Source organism: Lycorma delicatula, chromosome 9, assembly GCF_047948215.1.
Source record: "Lycorma delicatula isolate Av1 chromosome 9, ASM4794821v1, whole genome shotgun sequence".
NCBI lineage: Eukaryota > Metazoa > Arthropoda > Insecta > Hemiptera > Fulgoridae > Lycorma > Lycorma delicatula.
In genome coordinates this window covers 27,149,478-27,169,977 of record NC_134463.1, presented here as the reverse complement: position 1 = coordinate 27,169,977, position 20,500 = coordinate 27,149,478, and the positions used below count along the sequence as shown (strand labels likewise).

Below are 20,500 nucleotides of genomic sequence, written 5' to 3'. Positions count from 1 at the left end.
AATCCATCATCCTGTTAGCATAATCCGTTCCGCCGTTTGAGTCCAGTACAGCTAAAGCCATGGGAAAAGGAGGATTCTATATAATCCATTTACTGTTGAAAAAGGTTTCATCTAGCTTTATCAACCTGTAACTTTTATCCTGAAACAAATAACATTGTGAATAGAAGTATGATCGATAATAATTTTAATTTTTCGATAAAATTTTTAAAAAAATTTAAACAAATGATAGCATATAACTGAAGTCCTACGCTTAAAAAACGTTAAAACCAAATTTTTAAATGAAATAATAAATCAAATTTATACGTTTTTTAAGTTATCAATTTTTATACTGTAAAATTTATTCCTAATTTCAACTATAAATAAATTTTATATTAGTTTTATGAGATCATTGTGTAAAATGATTTTACTAACAATTATCATTACATTATTCGCAATAGATAATAATTAAAATCATTTTGTATGTTTATAAAAATTATTACATAATTAAAGACAAATTAAAAAATATAAAAATTAAATACGTGTCCATTTTAAAAAGGTAATAAAATTTAAAAAGAATCTTATTTCGTGAAACATCTGTATCAATTTCCGTTATTTTTTTTCTAAAATTATAATAGATAAAGAAAGATGTTATTTAACCTAAGGCAAAAAAGAATTAAATTTTGTATCCTACTATCCAGAGCCGTCCTTCCTTAATCATCAACGGTTTTATATCTCTTTCTTTTAAATCATTTTCAAACTAAAATTTATGTGAATAAAATAAAATTATTATTAATGTTATTTATAATGTAATTAATATTATTATAATTAATATTCAGTAAAATTGGTGTAAGTTTTTATTATGAATGTTTTAATTGAAGGCCATTATGTGAAATGTTTGTTAAACCTTTTTTACTACTAATAACTGAAATAAATAATTTTTTTCAGATAAAGGTTAATTAATTACAATGCAACTAATCTTTTAATAAAAATCATTAATTCATAACGTCTTTATTCGTTAAAAATTTTTATCGAGGAATAATTATTATTATCAATAGTAAATTAGCCGTAATCATAAAGTATGAGTATATTGTACTGGTAAAACAAGGTTAATCACGACTTTTTTATTTACACTTTTCTAAAACCAATTATATTTCAGTTCGAATATACGAGGTTAGTTTAAAAATGTTCAGTTAATTAACTCATATTGCTTTTCTTAAAAAATAAACTCGTCTTCTATTTAAAAATCTTTCTTTAATCATAATTTTTCAACTATTGCGTACGAATAATATGTTAACTTAATATTCATCAACAATATTTTTTCCACTGATTCGACCAAGAATTGACTGAATCCTGACATTCCATAAAGATTGTATATATTTTTTTTTTTGCTTGATGATCTCGCCGCAGTTTGTGCGTGGGAGTTGGAAATGGTTGGATTGCCCGATAAAAAATTCTTTTGATGTTATTTCCGATACAATCAAATGATGCCTAAAGTATATAAATAAACTTTAAGGTGGAAAATATACTTTATCAGAACGGTTTTTATAAAATTTAATTTAAATTATTAAATAGATGATAAAAATAATAAATTCTATCTAGAAATCACAAACAGAAGTTTAAAAAGTAAAAATAAATAACTAAAGAAATATTTTGCGAGTTTATAAAACGATGTATGAAATATATTTACGCTATTCATGTTAAGGGAAATGAACACATATTTTTAACTGTAGAAAAATGAAAATATTGGAAATCAACAGAACAAATTCTATTTCTTTACTCTTCAGAAAAATAATATTTAAAAATTATGAAGAAATTGTAATTAATGAACGAATAAATATTTTAACATGGTAATTATATTTAGCGAATTTAATTTTATGTTTAAAAATATATAATCAAATTATAACAAAAAGCAGCAGTTTCATTATTTACTAATAGATTGAAATAATAGCAGTATCACCATGAAGTTGAAGTTCTCAGGTTCAAATCCTAATAAAAGTTGCTTTTATTCAGATTTGAGTACTAGATCGTGGATGCCGGTGTTCTTTGGTGGTTGGGTTTCAATTAATTACGCATCTTAGGAATGGTCAGCCTGAGTACACATTTAACGGGTACTGTTACATTACATGGATAAATCGCTAATGACTTCAACTGTTGAAGTGATTATAAAAAAATTTATTAAAAGAAAATTTTTTCGATAATTTTAATATTTTAAATTATGTTTTTAATTAGTTTTTATTTTTAAAAAATGATGATGAGGCAGATAGCTCTGTGAAAATACTAAATGTGGAGAAAAATACAAAATCAGTAAGTTTAAAAAGATAATAATTTTATAAATAATAATATGTATTTGCTGAACCGGTCGCCACACCACCATCCCTCTACTTGCTGAACCGTTAAATATTTAATTTTTTATGAAAATTTATTTACACAGAATCGCTAAAGATATCAATCGATCAAAAAATAAAAAAATTAAATATATATACATATAGCCTAAAAATTAGAACGGAGAATGTAGTAAAATATGGGTGTAATAACTTCCTATTAAAGCAATTTCGAAATATTAAAATATTTTTATTTCTGTTTTAGGTTAGAACATTAGAAGGAAATGGTGAATCAGAACGAAGTGGAGCTGCTGCTTCAATATTAACTAGACGACTCGGTCTTATTATAGGCTGTGCTATGGGATTTGTAGTATTTATTATACTTGTGTCTGTTTTAGGCTATTTAAAAATTAAAAAACAACGTGAAGTAGCGAGTAAACGAGATCAACCGCTTCCTCAAGAATATATATCTTACAGACATTTTTCTTTACAGGGAGTCGAACCTAGCACAACTGTATCGCTCAACTGCTAGTTTTGTTATGATAAATTTAATTATTTTTTAAAATATAACAACTGAACATTCTTATGTATTATAAATCAATTAATTAATTATTATTAAATGAAATATTGTTGTTATTAATAAATAATAGTATTTATTAAAAATATAATAATACATTTTGTAAATTATATGTACTTATAAATATTATCACACCATGTATAATAATTATTATGTTATAATTATAATTAAAAAATTATTCATATCGAATACAATTAGGAAGAACAATGGCACTTAAAAAATACAATTTTCACCAAATAACCATTATATAATTTATTACTGTTTTACCGAATTAATTAATTAAATTGTATTATTAGTATTTATGTAGAAAATTAAATCATTTTCATTATTGTATATCTGTCCTTCCCTGTAAAATAAATGACTTGATGTACGATGAATTAATTTAAATAATCTTAAAATTATGTTACTCATTTTTTTTCTTTTTTTATTGATGTAGGTTAGTAATACAATGAAATAAAGAGAAATTATTTAATACAATTATTGTTTTTATTACTATAAATTTCTTTAAAAAACAGGTTGAAATTATTTTTTTAATACTTTTTAATTCTTATTATTTTTAGATGTTTTGTATTATGCGGTCTCAACTCACTGCGGGTACCTTAAATTAACACAGCGAGCTAATTATTTTTTTTATTAAAGTTATACAACTTTAATATTTAAAGGGATATTTTATATTCTTTCTTCAAAGAATTATTTTAAAGTCAATTTTAAGTCCTTTGCTTATCAATCCCTTATTTGAATTTTAAGAAATATGATTACTCGAAAGTATTATTATTACCATTCCTAAAATGCCAACAGGTAACTTTATAAAACTTTCTCCTTCTTATCAAGTAAAATAAATAAGAATATTCATAACGCAAATATTGATTGGAGCGTTGATCAAAGCAGAGTTTTTTCGTAAATTGCTAGAAATTAGAAAGGAAATTTGGTGAATATGATTTTTTATTTTCATATAAATAAAGAAAAAAGGAAACGTAGGAAGTGATTAGGAAGAGAGAATCAGAATCACAAATTACTTTACACTAGTTTCCATATATGTTAAAAAAAACACATTTTTGCATTTAAATTATTGTATTCCTATATTTCTAATTATGATTGAATATTCCTGCTATTTATACGAGTTATTTCCATTTTATTTATAATTTTGTTTTTTGTATGACAAATGGCTATGAAAACAATATGTGATATGTGCAACAGAAATGAGATCTTTTACTTAATTTTAAAATTAAGTTTTGAACTATGATGTGACTTTTTTGTCTATTTGTTAGCATTTACAATCAGTATATTCAAAGAATACCTTAAGTAAATTTGAATCATGATAATCGCTTGAAGATAGGTCCTCGATGAAATCCATCATTAAACCCAAAGATTCAACAACCCATTTATAAGAATAAGTACTTGTACAGGTGGTCCAAGTAAAGTTCAATACTTAACATAAAACTAGAAATAAATCGCAGGAAGAAAAAAATAATAAAGTAAAAATAACAATATATGAAATCAATCGTCAGTAAATAAAAATAACTATAATTCGTAGACTTTCAAAGTGACATTCACTACACAGTAACAGAGTTATCCTTCCTGACTTCCCACTTCTAGGTTCCTTCTCCAGGTTATTCCTTTGGTTAAATCTCCCAGGTCAGCACATGCAAATCAGTCAGTCATCCGATATCATCCCTGTTGTACAATAGATTTACTGCCAGATAATTTACGTTTGTCTAACCTCTGTTTGTTCCGAGCAAATATTTTGGATATCTTCATAAACAGAAGGTAATCCTAGATAGTCATGAATTTCTCAACCACTAACAACCACGGCGTCTCTCCCTATGGTCCACCCCAATTTATTTTGGAATTTTTGTAGTATTTCAATATTGCTGTTTCAAGTCGTATCCCGTATCTGGATCCCATATTCCCAGAAGTATAACTCTGTAGATCAATAGTTTATTAGATAACGTTAACTGTGAGTTTCTTCTACCAGTTTAGTTCCCTATACGATATTTAGCTGTTTCCTCTTTTATACCACGTGGCACTTCTACGTCAGGCGACTATCCAAGTTTTGACTTTATATTGTATGCAAGCTTGAATTTGTTATCTACTGAATCCCAGAAGTTGGTCATGCCTTAGTGAACCTTTAACTACTTCCTCGATGTGTCCTGCCATCTGGATGGTTCGTCGTATACACAGAATAACCTCTAAGCCGAAATTAGTTACAATCACTGAAATTGTTTCAAAAATTGGTTTCACTGAAATGGTTTAGAGGTATCGTCGTATCCACGCTCCACTATCGCAGCATAGATTCCCGGGAGGTTGTTAGAATCAGTAAGGTTCCTATCTACTCTGTCCTAGCACGGGAAAATTTGCATTGCCTAACTGAAAACATTCCGATCCTTTGGACCCAGATTCAGGCAGATTAATAGCAGTCCTTGAGACGTGGTACTCCTCTTTTCTCTCCAGTATTTCTCTGTACAATCTGCAACCCTTGAAGTTTTTTTTTAGTTAGCTGGCATCTCTCCCGCCACCACCCCATTCGGTCGCCCTAGAGCATAGACCAAATGTTCCGTGCCAAATAACAGCTACTCTGCCTCAAAAACAGATTTGCGACCTCGTTATTCTTAATGCTCCTAGTGAGCTCCTATCTTGCGTGAGCGGTTAAGCTGGGTGCCGTACAGCACCCGCTTTATGTGTCCCTACCGCTCACTTGTAACAATTAAAACTAGATTGGGGAGGCGCTCCCCTTGTTACAATTTAAAACTAAAAAGTTATAAGTTAAAAAGACGGCAATTTAAGCCGCCACGCCTCGGTCGCTGTTTGCCAGCTAGTGCCTGTCCACCATTTAAAGCGCTTGGAGCTTATTACTGGCTGATGGCAGCCATTATTTCAACGAAGACTTCCCACAGACACGCTACAGGAATCAATAAATCCCGTTTAAATTAAACAATCTAACGATGACGGTTGAATATCGCAACTTCATCGAGGATCTCCCACACGGTCCGACAATGCGGCTCACGCCACATTGACTCGCCGTTAACGAGCGGCCAGTTTTCCCCCTGACCTCTAAGTTCCAGGGTGGCCCTGTCTCTGCCCCCCCCCCCCAAGAGCAGGGCAGTCGAACATTAGATGTTCGTTCGACTGGACCTCCCCGCAGACACACAACTCATCAGCCGCTAGGCGAAACCTGAACAGATTTGCATCAAATTCACATGGTTGGTGAGCACTTGGGCACCCGCAGCCCTTAAAAATGAACTCGAGGCATACCATCCCCCCAGATCCTGTATAAATCTATACAGAGATCTTCCCTTAGTAGTGGTGTGCCATTCATGCTGCCATGCCTCCATCGTGAGGCTCCAAAGCCTCTTCCGCAGGCGAGAAATGGGCAACTGTTCGAAATTTAGACCCGATGCATCGCTTCTCGGTCTCTGGCCCCGTGCTGTAAAACTTGTGCTTTTTGCAACCGGTGCTAATCTGATTCTGCAATTAGATACTTGACGCGTTATCTGCAAAAGAAGTATATGCAAAAGAAGTAGTAAGTGTTTCAAAACACCCGACCTCCATCTTAAAAATATTAATAATAATATTTTATAACTAAAAAAAAGGAAGAACTGATTATCCGTTCTTCGTACGGTTAAAAATATATTTTGCCCGGTTCTTATTACCGGCAAACACCACTAGGAAGTGGTGTTTGAAAAGACATAAAAGTAATTTTAAAAAATTGAAAAATGAAGTACGGCCACTTCCGAGTGATGTTTGTCGGTAACGATAAAAACCCGGGCAAAATTCATTTTTACCTATACTTCGTACGGGTAACCAGTTATAATTAATTAATATTTTTGAGATACAAGGCCGACTGTTTTGAATCCCGCATTCGTAGATCACTCAAAGTTAAGCCTGTACTCACCAAACTGTTGCTATCAAGAAAGTACAATTCAGCGATATTTTTTGTAAATTGGACAGGCTTTAATTTTTATTTATTATTATTATTCTCTCAAGCATGCGTTTAATGAACACAGGAGGTCCAGAGGGCAGAGCCCCCTGGCTAGATGGGACTAAACACCGGCTGAACACGATGGGAAACGCAAGTAACCATACAGCGTGGACAAAGCCGCGATGGTGATCCTTACATATATATAAAAAATCTTTAGAATATTTCTTTACATTTCGAAATAAATGAACCTGTTTATATATATTTGGTAATTTCAAAATGTAGAGAAATATGCTAAAGATTTTTTTCGTAACTATGGGCTTTTAAATTTATAAACCAAGGTAGTATGCAATAAATATATTTTAGCTTTGCACCATAATACATCATATTTTATTTAAATACCATTTACTTAACGTATGGGAATAATAAGGCATTATCGTAATGCCTTTTGAAAAATTAGTTATAATTTTAAGATTACATAGAACAGAGAATTATACAGGATTTTCCCCCGACGGGAGTCTTATTCTTTAAGACTTTGGGGGTTGGCGTCCCCACGGGCCTAGCCTCTGCAGTTGTTCTTCCCACTACACACCGATCTGCAGAACACTCTACGCTGTACACATACTCTACACCAGAAACACTACAGAAATTACAACATATACCCTTCCACAAATACATTACAACATTCTACACTATTTCTTCTTACACGTACACTGGTGATGTTGCGTCATCTTACGAAGCGCAACCGTAATCCAAGTTGGAAACTATCGTGCGGATGGTTGAATGGCTCTACGTAGTGAGTTTCGAACGATGTCTTCTGGGCATGTGGGCGAACCCAGTTGTATTTAGTTCTAGCTTCAGCACGCTTGCGCTCTGCTGGAGTGGTCCTTTGTATCGCCGGTACTCGTTGGACTACCTTTTATTTTTCCTATTTATCCGTTTTCATATCCTCTGTGGACACAATTGCCCGCATACATTTTATGTTTGACCTCGCGAAATACAACAAAGATTCAACAACACCTATTTTCTTTCAGCAAATGTTTCACCATATCCTTTTCAAGGTAAACCCGGACGCAGTGGTATACACAAATGGGTCGAAACAGAACGATACCATCATCGGCTGCGCGTTTATTGTTAATGGCCAAACCTATATGTTTGGTCTACCTGATATTACGAGTGTCTTTACTGCTAAATTGTACGCTATAAATAAGGCTTTAAATATCATTAATCCTAAGTACCGTCTGAACGGCTACGGTAGATACCAAACTCCGGCTTATTAAAGGTTCTGTGTTGCCATGGGTCTCCTCATACAAGAAGGAAGTCGTCCTGTGCTGATTGCGAATAGGATATACGAGAGCTACTCACGGGTATCTGATGTCAGCAGTAAACGCACTAGTATGCATGCGACGCAACTTCCGCTTCATTATGCGCCACATTCTTGTGGAATGCATACGATTTTTGGCCTTACGTCGTAAGTTTAAAGTGCCCGGGAATTTTCGTCAAATCCTGGGCAATATTAAAGAAGTTTTAGGCCAGGTGTTTTTATTTTTTCAGGTGCTAATATTTTACACATTTTTTAATATTATTTTTCTTTTTTTAGTTTTTGTTTTGTCTTAATTTAATGCTTTAGTTTGTTTTTAAATCAAAAGTTTGAAAATATGGTAAGTTTAAATATTAATTTCTTTTCAAAAAATCCTGTGAACTGTACATTCTTTTATAAGAAGGAAGTATTTCCCAAAACCTTCCTCTCGCAGGATAAGCTTAAATCGAAAACTTATTTCTAGTAACTAATTAAAAACATTTGAATGTTGAAAACAATATACTTAGTTTTCAATCTTTTTTACATTTCTGTTGAAAAAAAAATAATAGATCCTTAAATTTTAAAAATACAACCGAAACCAATTTTTTTCCTTTTTTAAATGGTAGTTTAAAAGCGTTGATTAATTCAACAGAAAGTTTTATAGTCATTCAGTTTTTCTTAAAATCTTGTCTTATGTTGAAAAACAAAACAAAAAAGAACGAAGCGCATTAATTCAATCAAAAGGTAATTCTTTTACATATAAGTTTTATGATTTTATACGACTCTTCTAAATGTTTTTACTTTTTTTAAAATCTTCTAAATGTTTTTTACGAACGCTTTTTATTTTTTACAAGTAAAAGAAAGTTTCAATTGTTTTTCGATTCTGTATTGAAGACCGTTCCAACAAATTATTTCTTATTCTTATTCAAGTTATCACAGAAAACATAAACAGACAACCAAAATAGAGATGTATTTAAATGAAAAAAGGTTATGTTGATTAGACAGATAAAGTTTTCAAGGTAATCTGTAATTTGTAATTAAAGAAAAAACCGTAGTCTAAAAGATACTTTAAAAGGATAAGTGCCAATAAAAGATATGAAATCTAACAATTATGTAATGTATTTATATAAAATATTCTAAATTATTGTAGGTTATCTTTAAAATAATTATATTAGTGCAACATTAATAATTACAATCTTTTTTTAGATGTTTCTTTAAAACCTGTGATTGAATTTTTATTCATTTTTAATTTATTGTACATATTTTACTTCTTTAGTTATTATCTTTTTTATCTTGCTGTGTGCGCGCGCGCGCGTGTTATTTTGATTGGCTACTTCCATTACGCTTGTTATCCTGTGATGACAGGTAAGTGGACTGGAAGAAGGCTAAAATAATAAAGTTGGTTGAATCAGTTGTTCTTCAAAGGAAATCCTGATGGAATAAGAACCATTAAGAGGATTCCTATGAGTGGAGAGAAATGGTACAGAAAGGGAGAATTTGAGATAGAAAATGGAAAATGAGGTATGGATTAAAGAAGACCCTTAGGCATAACAGAATGAATCTGCATGAAATATCCGTCCGGTTTTGACATCTGTATAAAGTAATCTTAATTGACTACCTTAAACTCAAATAGTTGCTAGGTAACTAAATTCAAACATTTATCAAACACAGCTGTTTTGTTGTGATCTGAAATGTTCAGTAGCTACCCAGTTAGTGCTTAGTTGTTAAATTACTGAATAATTCACCTCCACCTTTAGCATAATATTTTTAAATAAATGTTTATTTAGAATGTACAAACTTAATAAATTATAATTATTTTGTAAAAATTAAATTACAGAGAAAAATTTTCAAAGGTCTAAATATTTATTAAATTTAAATTTATTTATATTATTACATAAATAATTGTAATGGAATTAACTTGTAGTTAAGAAAGGCTGATTAAAATTGCTAAAATTCAAATAAAATATAGTTACAGGTATAAGAAAAATTCTAATAAAGAATACTAGTTTATCTATTACTACTGGAACTAGTCAGTTCCACGGGAAATAAAATATCTCCATAAAGACTTACTTGAAAAATAACGCTAACAAATTGAGTTTAGGAAAACAGTTTTTAAATGTGTAAATCACTAAAATAAGCTTAATTTAATTAATCTTATTACCGAATATTTTTATAGAAATTAAAGTTTTGAGTATGAAAAAGTTTCGAAAAAAAAGTAATATAAATGATAAATATTTTATATAAATATTATAATATTATAAGTATTATAATATTTTATATAAATACATTACATAATTGTTAGATTTCATATTTTTTATTGGCACTTATCCTTTTAAAGTATCTTTTAGACTACGGATTTTCTTCAATTACAAATTACAGATTACCTTGAAAACTTTATCTGTCTAATCGACATATTAAAGTTTTGAAAAAAAAGTATTTAACTATAACACCAAGAGACTTTCACTTTAGGGAAGACCTCAACCAATATCCAAACCACCGATTTCACTTTAGTCCTTTAAAGTTTTAACTTTAAACTCCTTTAAGGTGGCTGTAGATAGATTCCTCGTCGCGTTACCGGTTTACACATGAAATTCATTTACATGTAGCAAGAAAAATAGGAATGAATCCAGTAACGAACAGAACAGTAAAAAAAAAACAGCAAATTTACTGTTTCTCAAGAATATATATCCAAACGCTCCTTTGTAATGGTACATGTTGACTTGGCTTGAAACATCAGTCAATCTTAAAAAATAAAAAACTTCATAACAGTCTTATTAAGATATGTTTGTGTTCTGCGCTAAACTAAACACGCTAAACTAATAAAAAGTTTGCATTGTACCTTGGCTAAATATTGATGATATCAAACCGTACGTTATCCCTTCACTCAATTAAAGGATTGTTATAAAATGAACAGCATTACTCTCATTGTAACCAATACTAATTAATACTGTCGTAAGAAAAACTAATAAAACAAATTAACACAAACACAAAGTAAACAACAAATTAACACACCGCTTTTGAAGATATATGCATTATATAGTTAGTCTACACTATCTCCTCAATAAGGAACATTTTTATACTTTATTTATTTATTCTCTCTAACAATTATACAAGATGACGCCCAATTACAGCACACTTCCTTTTGTTTAAATTAAGAAATAAATTTGTTAGCGTATTAAAAATTGATAAGGATTGGAAACCAAAATATCCTGGATGAAAGAAAATAGGCTTCTATATATCCAGACAATAAGTGATAGTAGTATTAAGCTAATTTTTCATATATAATTATAATGACTACCTTTTAATTTTGGGATTGCCAAAAACGCAAATTTAAATTCCATAAAGTAAATTTTAAGTAGAAACTAGCTTCTGGCGACATAAATAAAGTTCTTTAAAACAAATAGGATAATTTTGATATCTCCAACGCCAGAAATTTTTGTTATATGTCCCCCCCTCCTTCGATAATCAGTCAATTAACAGAGAACCATTTTATTTTGCATTGCTATGAAATCATTGCTATGTTGTTCTGTTGTTATCTGTAATACGAATATGAGTGGAGTATAGCTTTATTTGTTGAGGAAAAAAAGGTGATCTAAGAAAAATAATAAAATTAATATTAATATAATTATGATAAAAAATATAATAATAAAATTATGAAATATTTAGAAATACATTGGATAAAGACTTAGAAAAAATTTGATAAAAATTAAAGAAACTAGTAACATTTTAAGTATAGTAATATGTACCGGTTACTGGAAATGAAGCCGTCATAGTCTTTAAATAATAAAACACGTATAGATGCCGTAAAAAATAAATTTTTATATTACCTGACAAAAGATAAACGATTTTTCTGAAAATGATATATATTGCCTTTTTCAAAATAAAAAACAACCCATTCCAGGCTCATTAGAAAAATTCAGGAGTAAATTAGTTTCCTATTGCACTCTTTAATGAGCTAATGTATTGTTGCACCCTTGACGATAAACAATAAATAACGTGAGTAAACATTACTTTCAGAGAAAGAAATTTTATTAGCATCTATATTAATTCTAATATATATGAAAGACATAAGATTAACTAAGAAGGACAATGTAAAATAACAAAGTAATTTACGTCTTCTTATGACGTAATAACAAAAATGTAAATAACAAAGCCTTTCTTTTGTAGGAAATAAAATTAAGTAATAATATATTCCTGTATAAAGCAGTTTTATATTTACAAAACTCAGTTTTGATAAAGTATCAGTAATTGTAAATTAGGAATTCTACCATGGTTTTTGAAATCCTAAAAAACATCGCTAAATCCGTGGTTTGGAAAAAAATAGTAGAAATGTAAATTATATTATTTCAGTTTTAAAATAAAGTGTGTTTTGAATGACGTAATATATATACATATTATGTAATATATAATATGTTTGTGTGTGTGTGTGTGTGTGTGTGTGTGTGTGTGTGTGTGTGTGTGTGTGTGTGTGTGTGTGTGTGTTATAGCAAATCTTAATATCAACAGACTTTAAGAATGGCATCGAAATTATTTATTTCGACATTTATAAAATCGTTTACTAAAATCTCCGAACAAATCAGTATTAAAAAAAAAACCTTTATTCTAATAACAATTTATAATTAAAGGTAAACAACTAATTATTTATTAAAAAAAATTCTGATGTGGAACCACAAGACTTCCTTTTAAGCCTATTAAATTACATATACATATTTTTTTTAAATGAAAAGTACATAAAATTTAATTTCATTAATAACTTCTGATATTTTTTCATTTTTTTTTATTGTTATTATTTATCGTAAAAATGTTTTCACAAGCAGAGGTAAATAATTATTAATAAATCTGTATATTTCAATTAAAAAAAAGGAGATGAAGTCTGATTCGAACCGATCGATGTACCTTCCCCTTGTAAGATTCAAATTTTTCATTAATTAAAATTTTATTTGGCTATAACTGGATCCACTGAAAATAAGTACCACTTACGTTATATCGTTGAAAAGCTCTAAATGAGGGCTTATTACTGCAGTTAAGAAAAAGTCCAAAATTCAATTTTTTTTTGGATTTTGGGCTTTTTTTACACTTTTGGTTCATTCGATTGTAATTAAAAGGGAAACAACACAACTAGATGTTTCAACAGTCCTAAATCCAAAATTTCAACATCCTACGACTGATTGTTTATGAGTTATGCTAGATAGATATTTCGGCGTGACGTCTGTACGTGTTTTTTTTGACTAAAATGTAAAAAATTCAATAAATCAAAATTGATGAATTGGTGGTCAAAATGGATATTTCCGTTGAAATCTAAAAACCGAAATTTTTCGCGACTACAGTACTTCCTTTACTTTGTACAAGAAAGTAATTAATAAAAGTAAATAATTTAAAAACTCGTATATTATGTTACCATATTAAAATGTGTTTTATTTATTATAAGGAATATTAATAAGATATAAATGAAGTGAACTCTGTAACTACAATATTACAGTAGTCTATATTAAAACGAATCGCTCGTTAGAAGAGAGAGGGAAATATGAGAACTACGGACGCTCAGCAAAGATACGATGACAAGCTATAAAGTACAGGTGAGTATGATATCAGTAATTTATTGCAGTTAAGCGCACCTCTCTGTTCATCCCCCTTTACTGCATACTCAATATACGGTAGTAATTCGTTTCACTTTAACAAGAGTCTGTCACTAAGACATGCGAACATTCTAGTTAGTATTTGATACATTTACAAACAAGTATGCTTCTAATATGACATAGTGTTTTGTTCGTCATAATTTTGTTGTTATAGTGTAATTTATCTATTCTAGTCATTTATCATTTATGAATGCGTTTTAATTAAAAGAAATTTCAAGTTACGCGAAATTTATCTATTATTTTCTTATTAGTAATTTATTCGTTTTAATTATTCTAGTTAATTAATTTAACTGTAATTAATGACATTGTTTTATTTATTAGGAAATTTAAACGGAAAATATTTACATAAAATATACTAACATTCTCTAATGAAGCATTCTTAAAGAATAATAATAACATAGTTGATAAAAAAAAACTACTTAACTTTCAAGTGGGGTTAATTTATTAAATGTAAACTCGGTCAACTATTGATATTTGTAAACGACAGGAAAATAACTAATAATAATATTTTACAGTGCATACTTCCTCTTGTAATGAAAATGACTTCAGTTACTAGTATGCATAACTTTTAAGTTAGTTTATAGATGATGGTATTAGAACTTTAAGCTATTTGAAACTTTATTCATTTTATAGATTAATTTCATTTATTCGGATTTATTTTCAATGATTAATGATAAAATTTACTGATTTATTTTTTATTTTATTTATTTATTTATTTTTTATTTTTTAACTGAAGAAAAATGCTTTTTTAGACATTGCAAATTACGTGTTACTGATCGTTATGTGTGTCCGATCTTTTACTTTTCCAGCAAATATAGCTAGAATAGCCTACATTAAAGAGAAAATGTGGAGATAATTCAAAAATGGGTATCGGAAATTCTTGCAAATCTGTACGTTTTAGGGTACAACAATTTCATCTAACTGAAAAAAAATATATGTATATTACGCTTGCGAACGTATATATATCGCATTGCTTTTGCCCTTATATCTCAGGACTGATCGAACCGATTTTCTCCAAATTTGGCTAAAATATTTCTATATACTCGGTGTTGATCATATTAATTTTTTTTTTTAATTCGTTTAGGAGTGCGATTTATCACGAAAAAATCAACTTCGATTTTCTTCAGAGTATTTTAAAGAAAATATTATTAAAAAAAATTTATCTAAAAACACAAAAAAAGTTTTTCAAAAAATCAACTTCCACCTCTTAAAATTGAAATATATGTTTTTATTTTTTCTGGAACCAAGTAAAGGAACTATTGTGATAGAGAAAAATTTCGGTTTTCAGATTTCAATGGAAATATCCATTTTGACAATCCAGTGTATCCATTTTGACTAGTTTCAGCGTCATTTTTGTACGTACGTATGTATGTATGTATGTACTCGTATGTATGTATCTCGCTTAATTAAAAATTGATTAGCCGTAGAATGTTGAAATTTTGTATTTAGGACTGTTGTAACATCTAGTTGTTCATCTCCCCTTTTGATTGCAATTGATTGAAGAAAAAGTGTCAAAAAAGCTCAAAATACAAAAAAGTTGGATTTTTTACTTTTTCTTAACTGCAATAATAAGCCCTCGTGGAGAGCTTTTCAACGATATGTCATAAGTGGTTTTATTTCCATTGGTTGTAGAGTTATAGCCAAATAAAATTTTAATTAATGAAATATATGGATCTTACAAGTAGAAAGTACATCGGTTCTAATGCGACTTCATCTCCATTTTTAACTTCTTTTTTAATTTAAATATACTGATTTATTAATAATTATTAACTTCTCATTGTAAAAAAAAATTTACAATAAATAATAATTCAATAATAACAAGAACAAATGTATGAAAAAAATCAGATGTTATAAATGAAATAAAATTTTATGTACTTTTAAAAATGTATAAATGTATTTTAATATGCGAACAAGGAAGTCATATGGTGTCCACATCAGATTTAGTGAAACATCTGATTATTTAATTATTAATTGAAAATTATAGTTTAGAATGGTATTAAAATTTTATATCTTTCATTTTAAAAAAATGTGTATATGTATTGCATGTGTAGTGTGTACAAGGAAGTCTGTGGTGAACACCAGATTTTTTCCCGGTTTTTTTATCCATCACCCTTCGATTCAAATAGTTTTGAATGTTTTTGAAAGTTTATACTTTATATATATACAGATATCAAGAAATGTGTACATTTTTTTATATTTTTTTTTTATACACCCTGAACCTAAAATTCAGGAAGATTTTTTGAAAATGTTACTTTTCTTATTTTAATTCCTATTGAAAATGTAGTAAATTAAGAAGAAACATTACTTAAGCAAATTTAAGCTTAACCTATATATGAATATTTTTAAAAAACCGTTACTTAAAATCTATCTCCCCCTCTAAAAAATATATAATTTTTTTTATTATTTTTTGGTTCCAACTCTTTTAATTTTTATTATTGAAAAAATTGTTTTTTTGCATTTTTCTTCATCGTCTAATGGGTTATTAAAATTAAAGTATATTTGGCATTTAAATTTATTCCGGATTCAAAATGCAATATTTTTTATTAGTTTCATAAAAGTGATACATTTTTTTTTTAATATTCAAAAACCGTTTTCTTTGAAATCAATCTTTCGGGTTTCGGGTTTCAAATTTCAACGGAAATATCCATTTTAATCATCCCTGAATCCATTTTCATTAGTTTCAGCGTGACATCTGAACGTACGTACGTATTTACGTATCTCGCATAACTCAAAAACGATTAGCCGTAGGATTTTGAAATTTTGGATGTAGAACTGTTGTAATATCTACTTGTGCACCTTTCCTTTTGATTGCAATCGACTGAACTAAAAGTGTCCAAAAAAGCCCAAAATTCAAACAAATCTGAATTTTGGACTTTTTCTTAAGTGCAGTGATAATACCTCATTTAGAGCTTTTCATCATAAGTGGTACTTATTTTTATTGCTTCCAGACTTACAGACTTACTTAAACAAAAAGTTTAATTAATGAAATATGTGGGTCTTAGGAGAAGGCACATTGATTGATTCAAATCAGACGTCATATCCTTTTTTTTTAACTTTTTTTTTAATTTAAATATATTGATTTATTAATAATTATTAACCTCTCATTGTAAAAAAAAAATAACGATGAATAATAATTTAATAACAAAAAAAAAACAAAAAAATGAAAAAACTATCGGTGGTTATTAATGAAATAAAATGTTATGTACTTTTCATTTAAAAAAAAAATGTGTGTGTAATTTAATAAGCGTAGAAGGAAGTCATGTGGCGTCCATATCAGTTTTTTTTGTAGAGATCATTTCTTTATAAATATAAATAAATTTTTCCTAAGTTTTCCAATAGAATAAGGAAGCTTCTAAAATCGGAATTTTTTTTATTCAAAAATTGGGGATTTTGATGCTTTATATTGGTAATCATGACTTGACGCGTAGCCGGGAATGTACACAATACTTTACCAGATTTTTTGTATATTTTTTAATTTTTCTTTACAGAATCAAATTTTTTTAGATTAGTTTTCTTTCTAACTTTTTATAGATATCATAAATCGAAAGTATTGTTAAAAAAATAAATCTTTTACATTTTAGTATTCCTAAATTCATTTAGGAATATTATATTCCCGAATTTATTTAGGTTTCATATTTCCAAAACACTAATAATTCTAGGTTATAAAACATTTAGTTGTGGATATTTGTATGATTTCTTAGAAATGGTCGTACTATGATGTAAATGTAAATGATTTTAATCATTAATTTTGATGAGTTACCTTGGGTAAGAGGGTATTTTTTGATTAAATTTTTTAGAGTAAAAGGGGCAAAAGTTATGAAATGGTAATAAAACCTTTTTTTTTTAACCTCCGGGATCATCGTTAGGTATGCTTCAGAAGATGAGATGAATGATTTGTAGCGTGTGTGAAAATGCCATGTGGTCCCGGGTTTGAATCCCAGTCAGATATGGTATTTTCACACCCGCTACAAATCATTCATATCATCCTCTGAAGCACACCTAACGGTGGTCCCGGAAGTTAAACAAAAAATAAAAAACTCAAATGATGGGAATGGGAATGGGAATGAAAATGGTCTCTTCTTTTTCTCTTAACCAAAAATTATAAAATAATTGCAAAATATATATTTTTTTGTTTAATACCGGCACATCTAAATTTTAAGGTTGTATAATTTTTTCTATCGTTTTATTCTTCAAACTTCCCTTGTTGATTTATCGCATTGATTCACAATAGAAATGAATATATTAATTAGTTTACTGTTTTAAACTATTTTCCAATTTTTCTCATGGCTATAATTCATATAAAGCATCAGTAAAATACAAGCACCACCATTCATGAAAAACAAGTGGGATAATAAGTGTTGCTTTTACTTAAACAATCATCTTTATAAACAATGCTCAGTTCCGGCTGAAGCTGTACCCAGAGGTAGATGTTTCTACTCTCGACATTATAGAATGACAAATAACCGTCGTGAAAGTTATCCTACCACCTTCACGTTATTAAGTAACTTATTTTATAAAGCCATATGATCGATCACATACACAGACATAAAAATATTTTATAAAAATATGTTCATTTCTAGATGAGTATAACCTTTAACAGCCGTTGATCTGATTTTAAATATTATTATGTTCTTTGAAATCTTTAGTTGAGTATTGTTTTTAATTTAAAAATTCAGCTTTATAACTGAAAATCAACCAAATTACTTAACCATTGAAGTTGTTTAATTAGAATCTTCTAATTCTAACAAATAAAAAGTGAATTTTTTGTGTCAGTAATAAAATTGTAGTTTCGCAGATTTTCTTCAATAGTTCCTTGCATTAACAATGAATTCGTGCTACTCTTAATAAAAATAAGTGCCCCTTAGTAAATTCTATACAACTACTCGTTCACAAATCAATCAATCCCGACCATTCTAGTTGAAAGACATAACCACCGGCCAATGCTAGCTCACTAGTCAAGTTGTACAGTTTTGTTCATTTACTTTAGCTACAGAAATATTATTGCTACACAGATATTACGAAAGAAATTTTTTTTTTAGGAATTTATCTTTTTCCATTAATCACAATATTTTTTTAGAGAAAAAAAAAACATTTATTTTTAATAATAAAATATATGTCGTTTAGATACCGTATATACCTTTACATACTATACGTACTGTTTCTTTACATACCTTTATAAACAGAGAATTTTCAATATGTATAAGCTACCTGTAAACAGTTTTATAACGTATGTTTAAAAACAATAAAAATATTATAAAAAAATCTATTACAATAAAAAAGTCCATTAAAAAAATGAATCTATAAAAAATGAAAATGTTGAAATACGCGAAAAGATATTCATAGGAGGATTATGATCCTACTAATGCTTCCACCATTTTGCAATTTAATGAAAGAAATTGCCAATAATAATTTTCTATAGTGCGATGTATTTTTTTCGAAAAATAAGCTTTATTGGTTTTATAATGATATGATGTTTTATTCATAACAATATTTAGAGAAAAAAAAATACCAGTATTTGTAAAACTTATACGTATATGTGAATGTGAGGGCATGTATACGTAGAGTATTTTTTGTTTGAATGTAGTTCATACTTTCCTTTATCCATGAAACTGTTTTAATTCAATGTTATCCTACAGTATTTTGAGCAAAATCTCGTTATAAAATAGAATTACTGACTCAGTTCACCGGTGTAATGTTAAATCCAGAATCCTATTGATTCCCTAAATAACTAAACACGATAAATTGTTCCAATCATGTACTGATTCTAATCTGAAAAAAGGATACAAGTATAGAGAAATGCTACGAATTTAAAAAAAAATGTTAATTAATGTAATAAGTACTGTCTAATATTTATTTCATATACACTGGTGTATACTATATATAGTGTATTATTATATACTCTGTACCCGCGGACTCCCTGTACAACATTCTTCATTTAATGTGTAAGTTGGATGTATTGTATGTTAGTTTTAAAGTTTGAGGCGGATCTTTTGATCCGTACAAAAATTCTTCCGAAATTTGTTTTGCTTAACTATTTAAATTGTATCACCACAGTGATATGTAATCTAAACCAACAAAGTATTTAATTTTATAAACTATTTTAAGTAATTTATTTTAGTAAATTGTTGAATTAATTAACAACTGGCAAATTATTTTAAAACTATTTATACATTTAACACTTAATAACATGTAAATGATCTATAAATTAAATTCCTATTATGACTAGAAAAATTCAGATAAATTTTTACTAATCAGGACCGGTAATTAGATCACCATAATTAAATATTTAACATTTTTATTAGACTTAAATTTAGAGATTATTTTTTAACATATAGTGGACATCAACTACCTAGGATTAGTCCTTTCACAAGGTGAAACTTTCCCATTTTCATTAAAATAAGCGACCAGGTCAAAAGATCAGTCTTGTCAAGCAAGTCATTTGAAAAACAGACTTGTTATAAAAACAATAAAACCCCAGAAAAAAAACACAAGATGAATAGCTGCGTAACTAAGCTGTACAGGGCCTTGCCATTTAAAAACATACAATCCATTGCTAATGAAATGTCGTCAAAACTATAAAAAGCCGGTGTAAAGGGCCCGCAGTTAAAACCACATCCTTAAAAAAAATTCGTCATAAACACAAAATAAAGGTAAGATAAAAAGTTGGAGGTCGGTCCAACAGACCGCGTGTCCTTAGAAACTTTATCGTTTTCTTCTTACTTTTGTCACAATAAGGTAAATTGATTACCAAATTTCCGGTTAATTTTAGTT

General features: G+C 28.7%; 1 protein-coding gene across 2 annotated transcripts in view; it reads left to right on the top strand.

Annotated features, from left to right (window-relative positions):
- Positions 1-3,330, top strand: part of LOC142330059 (uncharacterized) — a 622,505-nt gene extending 619,175 nt beyond the window's left edge. For both annotated transcript variants that reach the window (XM_075375092.1, XM_075375093.1), the window contains exon 6: positions 2,566-3,330. In XM_075375092.1, coding sequence (XP_075231207.1) covers positions 2,566-2,832 — 267 coding nt within the window. In that variant the 3' untranslated portion in view covers positions 2,833-3,330. The remainder of the gene's footprint in view (positions 1-2,565) is intronic.
- Positions 3,331-20,500: the final 17,170 nt, after the last annotated feature.